This window comes from Hylobates moloch, unplaced genomic scaffold, assembly GCF_009828535.3.
Source record: "Hylobates moloch isolate HMO894 unplaced genomic scaffold, HMol_V3 SCAFFOLD_14, whole genome shotgun sequence".
In the NCBI taxonomy this organism is placed as follows: Eukaryota; Metazoa; Chordata; class Mammalia; order Primates; family Hylobatidae; genus Hylobates; species Hylobates moloch.
Window position 1 is genome coordinate 92,738,256 of NW_026652289.1, and position 17,421 is coordinate 92,755,676.

The window sequence follows — 17,421 nt, forward strand, 5'->3', positions numbered from 1 at the left end:
GCAGATTAGAGATCGTAGAAGAAAAGTTTATCAAATTTGAAGGCATAACAATAGAAACTATACAAAGAGATCAGTTCTAAAGTTTACTGCATTCTTGTCAGAAGTAAATTTTGTTTGCCTTTAGTCAAGGATTTAAAAAGCCTACACGATAGTCAAAGCAGAAGGAGGGTTAAGTGGACAAAAGTAATGGATAGGCATAAAAGAAATGTCCATCTGGAGTTGACGAATGGTCAGTGAGTCCACATAACATATCTGACAAGAGTACCATTTAATAGCCACAAGAACGCTCTCTTTGGAATGCTGGTTAAAATATGAGTATTGTGCCCCTAAAAATCCTTCCTTTTCCTATGGAATCTTTCTATCAGTGACCCAAACTAACTTTACGTCATTTAACAGTGCTTATGACTAACAAGACAAGATGAAAAATTCTGTCTTCTTTGCTTACCTACACAAGTCTTCATGTCTTCAGATGCCATGAATCCATCATAACACAAGCACCTGTACTCTCCAGGGATATTTGTGCACTGACCACCATCACAGATATTGGGATTATCTTCACACTCATCGATGTCTGCAAAGAATAAAACCAACAACCACAGGTTGTTGATATTGGTTCCACTGTTCAGTGAGAAAACATTAACTGACCAAAGTCAAATAAACTTAGCCTACTAGTATAAGACTATTAACTCTCAAATCCAAATGAAGCTTTGCATAAACTAGCCCATTGGGTTATCCTTGGTAAAAAAGGAAAAAATATTTTTCAATATTTATAATATACTGCTCAAGGGCAAAGTCCACACCTGATTAAAAGTCTATTATTTATTTAAAATCTTTCTTTCATTTAATTTATCATTCAAAAACTATTATAAATCTTATTTTCCCTATTGTCAAATTATAAATGCCTGAATTCTATCAACTGTTTTAGCAATATTTTAAGGTAAGAATTACTTGAAATAACCATATCTACTTAGATGTTCTTAGTAATAATATTTACTTTCAACAATTTTTTTTTTTTTTTTTTTTGAGACAGAGTCTCACTCTGTCACCAGGCTGGAATGCAATGGCACGATCTTAGCTCACTGCAACCACCACCTCCCAGGTTCAAGCGATTCTCCTGCTTCAGCCTCCCAAGTAGCTGGGATTACAGGCATGTGCCACCACGCCCAATTAATTTTGTATTTTTGGTAGAAATGGGGTTTCACCATGTTGGTCAGGCTGGTCTTGAACTCCTGACCTCAGGTGATCTGCCTGCCTCAGCCTCCCAAAGTGCTGGGATTACAGGCATAAGTCACCATGCCTGGCCTTATTTTCAACAATTTTTGTAGCCAAATTTATATCTAGATTTTTTAAGGGACATTTTTCTAGGTCAGTAAAATAATTTTGGCTCCAAAATCCAAATTCTCTTCTTAAGCCACGCCAAAATCAAGGCCTATGTTATTACCCACTTTGTTTCTCACCTCTACCTGGCTCACAGCTCTCGCAGCCACAAAAGGAAGTGTAAATTAGACCACTGGTTCTCAAACTTCAGCATGCATCCAAATCATCTGGAGAGCTTGTGAAAACAAATTCCTGGGATCTACCCCAGTAGTTTCTGATACGGTAGATCTGGAATGGGGCCTGAGAGTTTACATTCTTTAACAAGTTCTCAGGTGATGCTGTTGCCGATGGTTCAAGGAATAAACCTGGAGTTGCACCGAATTAGGCCAAAACATCAAACTCTTCAAAAGTCTGGTCAATGAAGGAAAATGTATTTTATATTCCATTTATTATGTGCCAGGTACTATGGTAAGCTCTGTAAATACTGTTTTATGCAGGCAATTTGAACTTCATTTAATAGATGAGGATTCTAATAATAGGTATCTTGATCAAGGATACAGTTAAAATATACGACAAACAAGGGTTTGGACTCAAGCCTGCTTGACTCCAAAGCCTGGGCCCTAAACTACTTTACTTAGGAACCTACTGAGAGATTCAACATAAGGCTAGAACCTACTCACCGGTGCATGATCTCTGGTCAGGCATTAGTGCAAATCCCGGCTGACAGCTACATTCATAGCTGCCTTCAGAGTTTGTGCAGAAGGTTTCACAACCACCATTCATTATGCTGCATTCATCAATGTCTAAGAGAAATGAAAATAATATCACCTTCTGATATGGTTTGGATGTCTGTCCCCTCCAATACTCATGTTGAAATTTAACTGCCATTGTAACACTATTTAAGAGGCAGGGCCTTTAAAAGAGGTAATCATCCTATGAGGGCTCTACCCTCATGGTGGGATCGGTGCTGTTATAAAAGAGCAAGTTCAGCTCCCTCTTGCTCTCTTTCACCCTCGTGTTTTCTTCAATGGGATAATGTAGGAAGAAGGACCATGCAAAATCCTGGTATCTTGATATTGGATTTCCCACCCTCCAGAACTGTGAACTAATAATTTCTGTTCATTATAAATCACCCAGTTTCAGGTATTCTGTTACAGTATCACAAAAATGGGCTAACACACCTCCCTCTGTGTTTATGAGCGTGGCACATTTTTTAAAGTTTCCAGGCATAGGTCAAATAAAGGGGAAAAAGCATTCTAGGGCAATTGGCAGTCACCGTTTGATTACTTCAACAAACGTTAATGACATACCTACTATGTGCTAGAGATGAGAATCTAATAGTGAATGGGACAGACACAATCCATGCCTTCAAAATGATTACACTGCGACCAGGAGACAGATGAACAATTAATTGCACCATGCATGATGTGCCATTTGCAATGCAGGAGAAGTATTGGGTGCTAGGAGAACACATCTCAGTTATGATAATAGGCACGTGGATGAAATTCTCTTGGCCACAGATTCACTTATAAACTTGAAATTCAGTTTGATTGGCTGAGGTTCCAATCTTTTTCAATAACCTGAGTTGAAGTTCTGAGTTGTCCTGGGCCATGTTTCAGAAAACTTTGGGCTGATTTATGGTTTTGGGTGGAAACCATGTGAGACTTGGCAGTTCCACATGGTGTACACCCCAAACCAGGCAAAAACTGGCAGTTTCTACAAAGTTTCACTTTGACTCGGGGCACAATAAAGCCACAGGACTGTCTGTGCCACTCTTCACAGCACGACTAAACCTACAGAGGGCTGACCACAAAGCAAAATTCTTGTCCCACAAAAACCCATCTTTAAGGAGTGCCAGACATAGCCTCAACTGCAGCGTAAGATATGAACATTCCATGGTCTTCTTTCCAATAGTTATTTTTTGAAGTCTTTCAGCTGATCTAAACCACATAAGGGCAGAGATTTCACCTCAGCTTTTTGGTCTTTTCCACAGCACTCACTGTGTTTAGTTTATTTCAGGTGGTTAGTTACCATTTGTTAATGTGCATTGGTATGCATGTGTGTAGACAAAGCACATGCTGCTACTGCTCCCTATCCAAACGGCGTGGGTCAAATTATGCTTATGAGAGCTAAAACATCCTATGTCCTTCATTTAACTGGCTCTGTAAACAGACAATGGAGATGAGATCCAAAGATCGTGAGCCACTATAAAAAGAATATTGCAGGGAAACAAGAAAGATAAGTAAAAGTAGTGATGAAAACAAAACTCAGAGTACATGGAGTGTTTTAGGGAGAGATGAAATAAAATAAAATAAAATAAAATAAAATAAAATAAAATAAAATAAAAAATAAAATAAAATAAAATAAAATAAAATAAAATAAAATAAAATAAAATGAAATAAAATAAAGAACTTACCAACACAAAATAGCCTATCGGGAGTTGAATGGTAGCCAGGGTTGCAAGCACACTGATACTTCCCTATGAGGTTCACGCAGCGGCCATTGGGGCACAGGTGTGCACTCAGCTCACACTCATTGATGTCTGTTGGGAAAATAAGAAGAACAAACACCCAAACATAAGCTTCCGACTCTGGCAGTGATGTTGTTCAAACAACTGAACACAAGTAAACGGTGTGGAAGTCTTCCTCCTTACCGATACATGCGGAGATGTTGGGGGACAGCTGATGGCCAGGCGGGCATTCACAGCGGTAACTTCCCTCTGTGTTATGGCAAACACCACCTCGGCATAGGAGAGGATCTCTCTGACACTCATCAATATCTGCAAAATGGAAATGACCATGTTAAAGATGGGGGCCTCATCTCCTCTACCAGACCAAGCACTCCTCCCCTGCCCATTGCTGGATGTCCATATTGACCTCCTTGTCTCAAGGTGGGACAACTCTCTGGTGTTATTCATACACCAGAGCTCCCTGCAGGATCAGACTAAAACCAAAATGCAGCCAAACTCTTGGTTTATTTTCTTCTCCTGCACTACCCTGCTTTCCTTAACTTCCTGACAAGTACCTTCTGAGAGAACTTGCTCACAGAAAGAAATACCACTTTTGCAAGAATCTCCATTTCGAACTTTGTTTCTAGGAAACCAGACCTAAAGCAACCAGTTTATCAAGCGGCTTTTCTAGAAGTGTTGGACAGACATCTTGGAAAGGGACCTCTACTACAGCTTCTGTTTCAATTGTCCTTGCTTCTCCCTGGGTATCCATTTCAGGTGTTAAACTCACTCCTCAAGGACCCACAACTGGCCTCCGCCATCACCCACAAACCCACAGCATGAATTCCCTCATTCTTACTACCTCAGTCTCCCTCTGTTGCAGACCGATTCCTAACTTCACTGGTCTGGAGCCTGGTGCACTGGGGCAGCAGGAAGAACCTGGGACATAGGCTATGAGCCATCAAAGCTTCATGGAATCCTTCTCTTTCTGTGTTGATCAAATGATCCCAAACTTACCCATGCAGTTCTTCATCATCATGAATCCACTTTCATAGCCTTCATCACACTTGCATTCAAAGTCCCCAGGGGTGTTCACACACTGGCCTCTGCCACAGAGGTCAGGAGATATGCGGCATTCGTCAATGTCTGCACAAAAACAGCAAGTGGCAGCAAATGAGTCTCAGGACAGCCTTAATTCTTGTGGCAATATGTTAAAGATAAAGAGTTTTAAAGGACGTCCCCTCTCCTGGCCCTTGAGGTTCATTCACTGACCTGTGCAGTTCCTTTCTTCGGAATCAAGAGCAAAGCCGCTGTCACACCTGCACTTAAAGCTGCCGATGGTGTTTCTGCACTTGCCGTGGGTGCAGAGGCTGGGTATCATCTTGCACTCATTGATATCTTCAAGAATAAGAAAATGTGGGGCAAAATAAGTTTATGAGCAAGCAGTCAGGAGGTCTCAGTGCCCACCATTTTAAATCAGGAAGGCTGGAAGTTCTTGATTTAAGGTCTTGACAGTACACATTTCAAAGAAAGTGTGATGATTCATGAGACATATGACTTTGTAAACAGTTCTAGCCTTTCAAATTTCTACATTTTATAAAGCATTGTTAAAGAAGCAAAGAATGTGTCTATTCAGACTTCTAGGGCCCAGCACACTGCCTGACACATGGTGAATATTTAACCACTACTTGCTGAATGAATAGATAATATATTCTAAACCACTAGTCTCTACATTTAAAGCACATAGAACACTATTAGAATATATTATCCTATAGCTATCAATTGACTGTGTAGCAGAATGAGATATTCACTTAATCCTGTTTGGTGCTGTTTTGGATATGCCAAAAATATAACAATTTCAGATATAATTTATAATTTAAATTATTTGCAAATAATTTGTACAATTTTAAAATATTGTCTCAATGTTATATACCTTAAGATTTCTTTCTTTATTTTGAGACAGGATCTGCTCTGTTGCCCAGGCTGGAGTGCAGTGGTGTGCTCGGCTCACTGCAACCTCTGCCTCCCAGACTCAAGCAATTCTTGTGCCTCAGCCACCTGAGTAGCTGGGATTACAGGTGTGCACCACCATGTGTAGCTATTTTTTTTTTTTTTTGGTAGACACAGGGTTTCACCATGTTGCCCAGGCTGGTCTTAGACTCCTGGACTCAAGTAATCTGCCCACCTTGGCCTCCCAAAGTGCTAGGATTATAGGCATGAACCACCGTATCCAGCTCAAGATCTCATTAATATAATTTAAAGAGCTTCTTGTACACTGGGGAGACTCTGCATACATGTAACATGTGACCTGAGTTTTCCACTACGGGGCCTTTTTCCAAAACAAGACCAAATACTCAAGAAATATGCAAGTTCATTTCTACATGTGAGACAGAACTGGGAGATTAAATCTCCAGAACACCAAGTCCTTCTTCAGCAATGAATTACCATAGCCTTTGGAAGCAAAATTAAAGTTCCTTTGAATTTACGTAACCGACATTTAAGAGGGCCATCTAGAAACTATCTCTCCATACAGAACAATTTTAACCCCCAGGACTTCTTGGACCAAACAGTTTAAAAAAAAAAAAAGTTCATACTTTTCTAAACAAAGATAATTATATAATTCAGAAAGCAAAAATTCCATGCTGGGATGATCAAGCAGAGTGCTGAGATCATGAAAATGCATCCTATTGGTCTAAAAAGGAAGGCAATTGGCCATGGAAAACATAACATGGTACCTTTGAAGAAAGGCTTTCCATTTGTAATTTCTTTTGTGGCAAATCCGGGTCCTCTGGGACACAGCTCCTCGTACTCAGGAGTATTTCTCATGGGACACTCCTCACATTCCTCAGTACCCCAGGCTGCCCCGACAGAGCAGCAGCAGGTGTCCATGCGGTGGCGGCCAGCAATAGGCAGGGTGCACTCCTCGTCCTCATACCTCAGGAAGCAGGTTTCCAGGCGGATATCTGTCAGAGGGAATCAAAGGAGGTTAAATAGAGCCACACGGCTTCCACTGCCCCAAACTGCCAACACTCTGTTAGGCAAAATACTGCACATGTAATAATTTGCTGTATACTTATTGACTGGAATTAGTTTTACGCCTGAAAAAAAAAAAAAAAAAAAAAAAACACCCCAGGCTCTGGGGTAAGTATCCTTGCCTAATAAAGACTCTCTTTGTCAGCCTGTGTTTGCACCTCCTATTTCTGAAAAGTTCCCTTCCAATGTCTGATAATTCTACATAAGGAATAGTATTCTGAAAGATCCCACAGTGCTCTTTCGGGAGAAGTTTTCTCCTGTACAGAAATATCTATCATGGACGCGTGCATGCCATGATGTCTTGGTATGTCCTCCACAGCTAAAAGCCAACTGTACTCTTTATTGTTGGAGCGCGTGTGCCCTAGTGCAATCACCTTTTCCTCAGATCCACTTCATTTTTGGAAAGATGGAATGGTGAACTCTGGAAAGAGGACTGACTTACTTGAGATTAAAGAGAAAAATGCAAATAAAAGCCATTCACTTTTCTTCTCAAATATTCCTTTCACCTAAACACATGCTTATGGGCACGTTCTTCAAGGTACATGTGGGATACCTCTAGCCCCAAACCCAAATTCATGGCATTATGAAGAAGAGCAGAAAGCCTAGCAGAGCAGAGGTCAGAAGAGCTGGATTTTGGTCCCCTTCCGTAACTCAGTGGATTGTCTTCAGTAAATTATCCTAAACCTGAATTTCCACATCTGTTATAGGATGTTGCACTCATCTGTCAGAAGGTTCTGTGAAGCCCAAATGAGATTATGCATCTGAAAATAATGAAGTGTAATTGAAACGTAAGACATATCTTCCTTCTCTTTCTCCTTCACAATGGGGTCATTAAAAATTTATCTAACTCCCTGGGTTTCCTCTAACGTTAGAAAGTTTTTGAAGTATTCTGTGCAGCTTTATATTCAGACTGCCCATATTAAGATAAATTATTTTACAATGAATCCTAAATTAAACACTGAAGCATCTTTCAATTGAAGAACCTAGAAGAAGATTCTCATTAAATACTGATTCCACCTAAACAAACAAACAAAGACTCAGAACAGCATTAACTGACATCCTTAATTACAAAAAATACTTTTGGCTTTGAATTCCCACTTCCATTCCATATTATTTATTTGCACTATGAACTATAAAGTTCAATATTTAAAGGTTTGTTAATTCTAATTTGTAAGTGATCAAAATCCTTCACTGTATAACACTTTTTTAACTACCTACAGTAGTCTTCACTGAGCATACACTTCAGAGTAACGTGGTTTCAGATGTGAAGTACAGGTAAGCATCATTTCCAGAGTCATGGACTCAGAAACCAGTGATCTAAGAGATATACTCTAGGCAGGCAGAAGCCATAGTAGTAACCCAGAATAAATCTGCCAGACCTTAGATGCATGACTGTGGGATCTCAAACTTGCCACTATCATGAGCCCACAGGGACTTAGGACTTAGAGTTCTAAGGACTTAGGGTTGGGGTGAGACAATTTGGCTAGAGGATCCCACTTGGGCTCTAGCAGTTGGCATAGAGTAACCCACTATGACTAGCAGTGATACCTGCCCTGGGCTTTCTCAGGTTCACTTTTCAGGGGAGTGGTGTCTTCACTCCTGATCTCCACAGGTGTTTTTGCAAGGACCTGTCCTTCTGGCCAATGTCAGGATATGCTTAGAAGACATGGGCTACAGTTTCCAAATATGTGCAAATATTGTTCTTCTCTCCACCACTCAGCTTGTATTTTATAGTTCATGGCATATGGGGCCGATTTAAGAGCTCTGGAAAAATAACTGTGATGCTAGTGATTTAAGGAATAGTTGCATATCAACAGAAACTACAGTTGCTCCTCACTACTCGAAAGACTGTCAAAGGAGCGGCCGTGGACCCTATCGGACATGATGAATTTTGGAGTGTGTGTCTGTACCTGAAGCTAAGTGCTCAGCTATATCTTGTTAACTTCATTTTTAATAATCTTTAATAAATTATTATTAGAAAAATAATGAGCTCAGTATTTACCAAGACAAATCCTTCCTGTGGCATCCAAAGTCATTCCACTGGGACACTGACACTTGAATGACCCCCTAGTGTTAACACAGAGGCCATTTTTGCACACTCCTGGGAACACTTCACATTCATCTATATCTAAAAAGAAAAAAAAGCAAAAAGTTAATATATCTTTATAATATCATTCTACCTTATTCTACTCATGGAGTCATAATTATTCCCCATTTTGAACCTGGTAAGTTCATAAAACTAGTTTGCCTACAAATAGTTTGTGTAGAATTTCTAGGGTGTCTGAATAGCAACCAGAACGAGCCCACCTATTACTAAATATGTAAGAGCTTCTCCATTGGCTTCAGGGAATAACTTTTTGAGTTGTAGAGACAGGCAGCTGGTGTGAGTTCTTGGAGACAGCTCTGGTAGCTGTGGACATTTCAGGTAAGGTTCCCGGCAATATAATTTGCTTTATGAGACCAGATGTCTGGAAATGAGTAGAGAAGCAAAAACCTGGTTTTTCAAACTAGCAAAGAAGAAACAGCTTGAAGGTCGGCATAGAAAAATATCCCACCAAGGAATATGTGGGCCAGTGAAGGGTCTCTTTTAAGAAGTTCTGATAAATCACCAGAAAATGTACAATCAACTCTAATTCAGCCACGGTCTCAGGCTGTTCTGTCCATGCTTTGGTCTCAGCTTGGGTTGAGGAGAATTAAAAGATACTCATGTTCATTCATTCATCATTCATCCAATCTCTCTCAAATGTACCAGTCCTTCCCAGTTTGCCTAATGGAGAGCAATATATTCTCTGCACTTAATTTGGAAAAGTATTCACCACCAAGTTAATCAAAAGAAAGGCACTTATTTGCCAATGCCAAAAAAAAAAAGTGGGGGCGGGGGGAACATTAGCTAAGAAACTCATACACACTGTGTCTCTATTTAGAAGAAATAACTTTCCACACCAGGAATGTTGAAAAAATATTCTGAATCTTTCCTTGTAAGAGAGATCAATGGGGAGAGGGTGGAATCTACCTTTTCGGGTTTTTTGTTTTGTTTTGGCCACTTGTACAACAAAATATGCTGCTGAGGTCAGATAAGTTATTAACAGCGGATCTGGACCACAGAAAGGCCAAAGGATTCAGTCATCATTTGGAAAGCAAGACCTTGGGTGGGGGTTGTAGTGTGCCTCTTTGTTTTAACAGGGAAAAAACTTCATTTCATCCCACATATGGGACTAATTGCTGTTTTTAAAATTTTTCAGCTGCTGTGTCATGTCAGGTTGTGTTAGTCACCATGACCTATGTCTATCTGAAACTCCACGAGAAAGAATCACAGCAAACTGAAGAAACTCCATGCAGACTTTCAACAAGAGAAAACAGAATGTGTCCTTCTAAATCATCCATGACTGTGAAACAAACAAAAAATGCCAGGACAAACCAAAGAAACGCAAATTTTACAGCCTCATCAAAAACTTCCTGTTTTTCTCTTCCTGATAGCATTTTGAAACTGCAGTCTCTCTAAACTGTGATTAACCTAAAACATTTTCAGCCACCCACCCTGTCCTTTGGACATAGCGGTCTGACACTAGAAATAGTATATATATATACTTATGAAATTAACAGCTGTTCCGTTTTGTAGTTCTCATTTTTTTTTCTCTGCTGCATATTTCTCCCTGTGAAGTTACATGACAGCTTTATCCAGCCCAAGTTAACACAAACATTCGTTATGCACACAAAAATGTATGGTTTATAAGTAATCAGAGACATACCTTCACATTGTGTTCCTTTAATTCTTGAGTACCCTTTACCACATATGGGATCTGTAATAAAAAGCGAAAAACAAAACAGAAAACAAATTTGAGATAACAATATCCAGACTTTGCAGTTCTGACGTAGTGTAAGAAACATGAAAGATGACCTGGAACATGAAGTAGACTGTGTTGCTATAAGTATGAGATAACTAAATGTTTCTGCGATTGCATAGGTGAGGAAGAATAGTAATGAAATGTCTCCTCAAATAAAGCTCAATTCCACTAAGGTATTCCAAAAGACACAGACGTACCCTATAGATCGTGTTAAAGTGATAGCTAAGAGGGAAACTGAAGGTAGATTTCTCTCTTGCTGTTCATCTGAAAATAGGAATCACACTATGGAATTACTTTAACATGAATATGGAAAACTCAGTCTATAATTTGGAGATCTCATGGCCTCTAGCATTCACATAAATTTACACATTTATATATTTAAACATTAAATCAGCAAAACCATGAGCAAGGTTCTCAAACCTCAAATTCCCAACAGATTTAGAAGTTCACCAGAAACCCTTATGAAGTTTAGTCATGAATACTGGTTTCTTTACATCAATTAGCTTTTAGAAAGAGAATCTGTACCTATAAAAAGCTCAGAACCCCTAACCACAAGGTTCCCAAGAGAGCCGGTAGGCACTGGTGCTCCAGGGAAGCAACACAAACTAACCACATTACAATGTAAAGATAGAAAATAATAAATGAACAAAATCACATAAAATTTGACACCTCTTATTTCCCATTCAGCAATATGCTTGGGGCCATCAGGATTAAATCTTCGAAAATTCTCATGTGAGCCGAGATAAATGAAATACTAGGCTTCCCCTTTTTATGCAAAGACCAGTGGAGTGGTATAGGAATCACAGCATGGGTTTCTCTTACCAACTTGGCATAGGGTGCACGGGCTTCCCCACGCAGCACCGAGGGAGGAGCAGCACTGGGACTTTAAGGTGGCTCCATTGATGTTGATCTCACACCGCCCATCAATGACAGTCTGCCAGCAAGTGCCCTTGATGGTTTCTGCAGATGAGGGAATAATATTTAATAGAATCTATATAAAAAGTCAAACATACACCTTGGAATTATAGAAAAAAATAGCATTTGAAACAAGGAATAATGAAATTTTTAATATTGTTCATCCATACTTAATTCTTTTGCAGGAAAAGCTGACATTAAATATAACAATATTGATAAACATAGAAAAATCATTCTCAGAAAGATAAATACCTATGCAGATGGTTTTTGTTGGATCCAAAGTACTTTCAGAAGAACATTCACAAATAAAAGAGCCTGGGCTGTTCTTGCAGACTCCATTAATGCAAGGACTTGATTCGCATTCATCAATGTCTGAAACAAAAACAGGTCTACATTACTGCTAAAATCTAGTCTTGGGCCTAAAAGAGTACTTCAACTTTGACCTCAATTGCTACTACATATCCTTCATCCCACATAGTAAAGCTGGGCTAAATAGTTTTTCCTACACTACATGAAATGCCAAAATAATAACTCCATAGTATAGACTTGTACATCTCTATAGTATAGAATACGGGACTTGGCTGAATCTTTCTTTTTATTCAGAAAATCTGGAGTAAATGTGTATGTGATTTCTGAATGAATAGCTCAAATAGCAGACACATAACATTTTCTTTATCTATTAAATGATGGCAATTAAAATGCCAATTACAAGTAAATATCATAAGTGGCTTACAAAGTACATACTAGTGCCATGTAGAACCACAGAATTTCAACCAAATTGGCATAACTGTCTAAAATACAGGAGACTCGAATTTAGTCTTACGGTTTTCTAATGGCATTCCAGAAGATAGCAAAGTACACAGTATAAGAACAAAAATATGGTTTACCTTCACATGTTTTTAGATCAGGTTTGTAGATAAATCCCTTGGGGCAGGTACAGACAAAACTTCCAGGAGTATTTCTACATTGTCCATTGTCACAAAGGAGACTGTTCAGTACACATTCATTAATATCTGGAAAGTCAATGAAAATGAACACTTAAAAAGGGCCCAAATTTTGCCTGTATCTACTTTGCTCTTTTACATTAGATCTTTAAAGTCATAACGATATGATCAATTCAAGCAAAAAGGCAAAACTCCTGTACCATTAGCTTTCACCTAAACTATCTCATTTTAGGGAAACAGAGGCTTGACCGGGTTTTAAACTAAGTATCTAAACTAAATATCTACAAAGCCTAAAGTCACTAGGCTATTTAATTCACTTATTTCTTTAGCAGGAAGAAAATATGGATTTGCTGGAAATCATTAATCTTTATATAGTTACATTATATAATTAAATTTATATAATTTAATTCATTTTGTCGAATTTAAAAGGATTAACCTTATTGATTTAAGGAACTAAATAAATATTTAGAAAGTATGGTCCATCTTTGATATGTGTTAGTTCCAGAATGGGTGTTTCTTCCTTATAATAATTCAGATTGTCTCCAGGTATGATTATAAAGTATAAAGTAATCTGTAGCATTTATGATTGTCATGGGGAAATTAGCTTCATGATTCAAGGACCTCAGGAAAACTGCTTGCTTTCAGCTGAATAATATGCCTGTCTGAAGCAAAACCCAACTTTAAGAGAGCAGGTATTCCTGAAAATAAGCTGTGTTTTCTCTGATTAAGTCTAATAAATGGTTGGGAGAAGAGCTGCTTCTCTCTCAGTAAAATCAAGGTTGACTTTGTGGTCATATGAGAATGGCTCAGAATCTCTGCATCTTATATCTAAGGAGCTTCTCTCTGAAGGAGTGAAATCTGATACATCATTATTTTAAGGAGCAAATCATTTCAAGGAGTGAATCTGATACATCGTTATTTATAAACTGTGAAGATTCAGTGATGTGAATTTTTGTTACTAAAGATACGCATGTACTGTGCTGACATCCGAAGTATAAAGTGTCCATTTGCCCAGTCCTCTAAGCTACTCAAAGGCAGTTTTCTCCCAGCAATGAAAGAAGGAATGCATTATGCAGGAAATGTTTCAGAAAACGGGTAAAACTTCTTACCAACGCAGTTTTTCCCAGTTGAATCCACTTCATATCCTGAATTGCATATACATTTATAGGTCCCACGAAGGTTTTCACAGATTCCATTTGGGCAAATATCAGGATCTAGTGCACATTCATTTATATCTGCACCACAAAAAAGTTCAAAATCAATTAAGATTATAAAATAAACATTGAATAAATTGTTAAAAATATAACACTACAATAAATGTAATGACCTTAGGAGCTACAGGAGGAAAAAAATTGATTTCACTGGAAAGAGAACACTCGATCTCTTTTCCTCACTGTAAGATATGCTGAGCCAAATCTTTCTCCCACAAGTTCCCGAGAGGAACTTGGCATCTCAGCTGGCACTACAAGATAACCAATCCTTAATCAAGCTGAAGGAGACCTCCTGGACTTCTCCTAGTCCAAGCACCAAGATGGAAAAATGGATCGACAGCAGATCCCAAGTCCCGACAACCGGTCTCCCTACCACCAGCCCCTCTTTCTTCCATCTACCCTGCACTACTCTACACTGCAACCATTCTTACCATCCTAAAAACAAGGTATTATATCGTTCTCATGGTTCAAACTTTCACAGGTTCAACAATATCCTCAAGATTAAACTAAAATATAAATTCTTTGTTTACTTATCCCAGACTTCACACTCTTCTGTGAACATATAATGCCCTCTTCACCCTGTGTCAGGAATGCTTGCAGCAGGCCTATTTACAGGTCAAAAGCCAGCTCCAACACCACATGCTCTGAAAAAGCCTCCGCTGCTCTGCCCACCCGAGGTGGGGCCCTCCCTCTTCTGCACCCTCACAACTGAGGAGGGATGTCATAGTCAAGCAGGTGCAGAATGACAACCAGTGAATGGATCATCTCAAATCCTGGTGCCTGACTTGTCTATAAATTAGGGTTGACTTTTTTTTCCTTCCAAGTCCCTATCACAACTTACTTATTCCCCATTCACTCCTTATTTGTTATAAGTTTCCTTACCTCTCCTCTTTCCTCCTCTAAATATCCCCCCCACATTTTCATTCACACACAGTGATGAAACTAACCATGCGGAATGAACTGACAATCAATTCAGCCAGTCCATGTTCTTTCAGATCTCCCCGAATCAAACTACGTAGCTTTATATTAACAAAATAATCCCTTCCTCTTTCTTGTCACCTATTTTCATACTTGTTCCAATTCTCTCTTTTAACTTTAATTCCTTGCATGGCACCAATATTTCTCTAGCTAAATATTTCATTCTTTTCTAACTCAGTTAATGGTTGTCACTGCTCTCTATTGCCATTTTATAATACTGAGCACTTAACAGTCAAGAATCCTTCAGAATGCAGATGGAGAATGGTTCAACCAGCCCATCATCCTGAGTGGTACTTGATAGTGGAGAGTCAGGCTGCCTCTTCTCAAGCATGAGCAACAAAAGTCATTACACGTCATCTGCGAGCACCCATCAACCACACTGGGAGAGCACCTGACCCCCTCAGTGGCCAAGCCCCACAGCCACACCCAGAAATCCTAGAGCCCACAGTGCCCTGGCTGCTCTGCCACTGAAGGCTTCTGAGCATCCCGGATACATGGCACAGTGATGGCCAGAGAGGGAGTCAGGCGAGACTAGTGTAAAGGGATGAACTGGAAACCCACAGGAAAGCCTGACGCTGCCTCTGCACATACCGAAGACAGTAAATTTTGAGAGAAATCCTTACCACTGCCTGCTGACGTCATCCCTGGCCCACTGCTGCAGAGCGCCTGATATTCCGCTGCAATAAATTAACAGATAGTAAATGACTCCCTTGTTTGCAGAACAGGTCGATCCTGCCCTTGGTTTTGCACACATCATTTCCTCCAAAGTGAGTAGAGCCAAACTTAAGTGGTAACGGAAAAGGAGGTATCTCCCCAGGGAGTCACCTTTACACGAGGCTCCCATTTTAAAGGCTGCACATCATCGAGGAAAACAACTTTTAAGGATACAGGCAAGTTATAGCAATTCCTTGTGCAAAGCCCTTTCGGAAAAGGTGTTTTTCCTATAACTTGATTTTGTTCACCAGGGAACACTTTACACTTATGGTGAAATGTGCCTGTTAAAATGTGGTTTCTTAACTGTTAATAAAACTTTCTCCCACCATCTTGGGGATAATTTTGTTCCTCAGTGCTAGCTGTTTTTTCAGTACAATCGGTTCTTAATATTTCCTCATTTCTCTCTGCAAATTCTCTAGCCTCCTCTCACAAGAGCAACAACAGAATACCTACTCTTGCATTTAAGTGTATTTTTAAAGTTAATATGTATCAGGATACTGGATTCATTCTCTATGATATATCCATAGAGAAAGTATTGCTTAATGTTAAAACTGTGAGATCATATTGAAGAAACTGAAGTATACAGAGTATGTCCCCAAATGTGAGACAGAATCAAATTTCTATTTCTTAAAATTAATACTATGTTTTACATACAATTCCAACAATACTTAACATAAGAGTGAATGATGAAAATGTAGAACTAACTGGAATCAGACTATTCAAGGAAAGGAAACTAGTGTCCCCTTAAGTTGCCAATGGTTTCTGGCAAACACAGTCTCATGGTCAAATGTAAATCATCTGTGCTTAAGTGGAAGGAGAACTGGATATCAGGGCTGGGGCTTATTGTAGAGGCTGATGGCACCTCACTGCTGAAGCAAATAGTTCCTATCTTCTACGTGCCAGAGAATTGCATCCTGATGACAGTGGATGTAAATGAGTTATACGACCAAAAATTATCACGTCTTCTAACAAATGTGAATTTGAGAAAGCAGTGATGATTTAATTTTCAAATCATCCTGGAAGAGGCCAAAAAAGCAACAGATGGGAAGGTGTGTTTGAAAGCCAGGTCTGGGAACAAAAAGAAATTCATCTTTTTTATTCTGCTATATCAGCAAAAAGCTAAAATATGCATGTAATACTGTAAGTAATAAAACAAGAAAACCAAAATCATGTCAGTTTTATAAAAAAGACTTTTAGAGATAATGACAATTTTGCTGATGTTTGGCCTAAATGGAAGCAAATTATTGTCACCATTGTTTTCCATTTAGGCAGGATCTGGTACTAGACCATTTTTTGTAGTGAGTTCAAATAAGCATGGGTTTTAATACCAATGACAATGCTAATTGCTGGGAGTTTTGGAAGCAGCCCTTTTCCTCTGTTAGTTTCTTCTCCCATAAATTTGGAATGAGAATTCCCATTTCACCTGGTGGCTTCACAGAATTAACATTACATGTTTAATGACTGAACATGTACTGTGCACAGCTTAGGCCCTGAATAAAAAAAAATAAGCAAATAAAAGTATTATAAACACATAGTAAGAGGCAGGTGTTGATGACCTAACTCAGCGTAGTGCCATGGAGACAGTGACATGAGGGATCCATGAGAAAATCCAGCAGAAACACCCTCCTGTGGGTTTAACTGACCAATTACACTCCCGTGGGTTTAACTGATCCATGTCTGTGAAATGTCATTGTCAGAAGGCTGAGGACACAAGAGGGCTTGCTGAACAATGTGAATCAGCTCCAGCAACCAGTGAGAAACAGCTTCATATGTAGCTTGCCTGACATGCAGACCACAAAGATGAACTTCAGATTTTGTATATTTGGAGTCTCTCCCTCAACTGACTGAAGACATTCCTTTTGAATATTTTCAGTACTTTAAACAGCCTACCCCAAATTCTTGAAATGAGGGATATCCTACATTCGGATGGTTCATGACCAAAGAGGTGGAGAAACCAAATGAATGAAACTACTTCCACATGTGGACCTTTTTTTGGGTAAATTCATTCAAATATA

At 39.2% G+C, this 17,421-nt stretch overlaps 1 protein-coding gene across 1 annotated transcript in view; it reads right to left on the reverse strand.

The window, feature by feature from the left end:
* The window catches only part of FBN1 (fibrillin 1), a 236,803-nt gene that overhangs the window by 74,353 nt on the left and 145,029 nt on the right, over nucleotides 1–17,421 (reverse strand). Inside the window, exons 18-31 of the mRNA XM_032174648.2 lie at nucleotides 15,316–15,369; nucleotides 13,613–13,738; nucleotides 12,447–12,572; nucleotides 11,812–11,931; nucleotides 11,467–11,604; nucleotides 10,549–10,599; nucleotides 8,802–8,927; nucleotides 6,502–6,729; nucleotides 5,039–5,164; nucleotides 4,784–4,912; nucleotides 3,971–4,096; nucleotides 3,734–3,859; nucleotides 1,998–2,120; nucleotides 446–571 (exon numbers count right to left, since the gene is read on the reverse strand). Of these exons, the coding sequence (XP_032030539.1) occupies nucleotides 446–571; nucleotides 1,998–2,120; nucleotides 3,734–3,859; nucleotides 3,971–4,096; nucleotides 4,784–4,912; nucleotides 5,039–5,164; nucleotides 6,502–6,729; nucleotides 8,802–8,927; nucleotides 10,549–10,599; nucleotides 11,467–11,604; nucleotides 11,812–11,931; nucleotides 12,447–12,572; nucleotides 13,613–13,738; nucleotides 15,316–15,369 (1,725 nt within the window). The remainder of the gene's footprint in view (nucleotides 1–445; nucleotides 572–1,997; nucleotides 2,121–3,733; nucleotides 3,860–3,970; nucleotides 4,097–4,783; nucleotides 4,913–5,038; nucleotides 5,165–6,501; nucleotides 6,730–8,801; nucleotides 8,928–10,548; nucleotides 10,600–11,466; nucleotides 11,605–11,811; nucleotides 11,932–12,446; nucleotides 12,573–13,612; nucleotides 13,739–15,315; nucleotides 15,370–17,421) is intronic.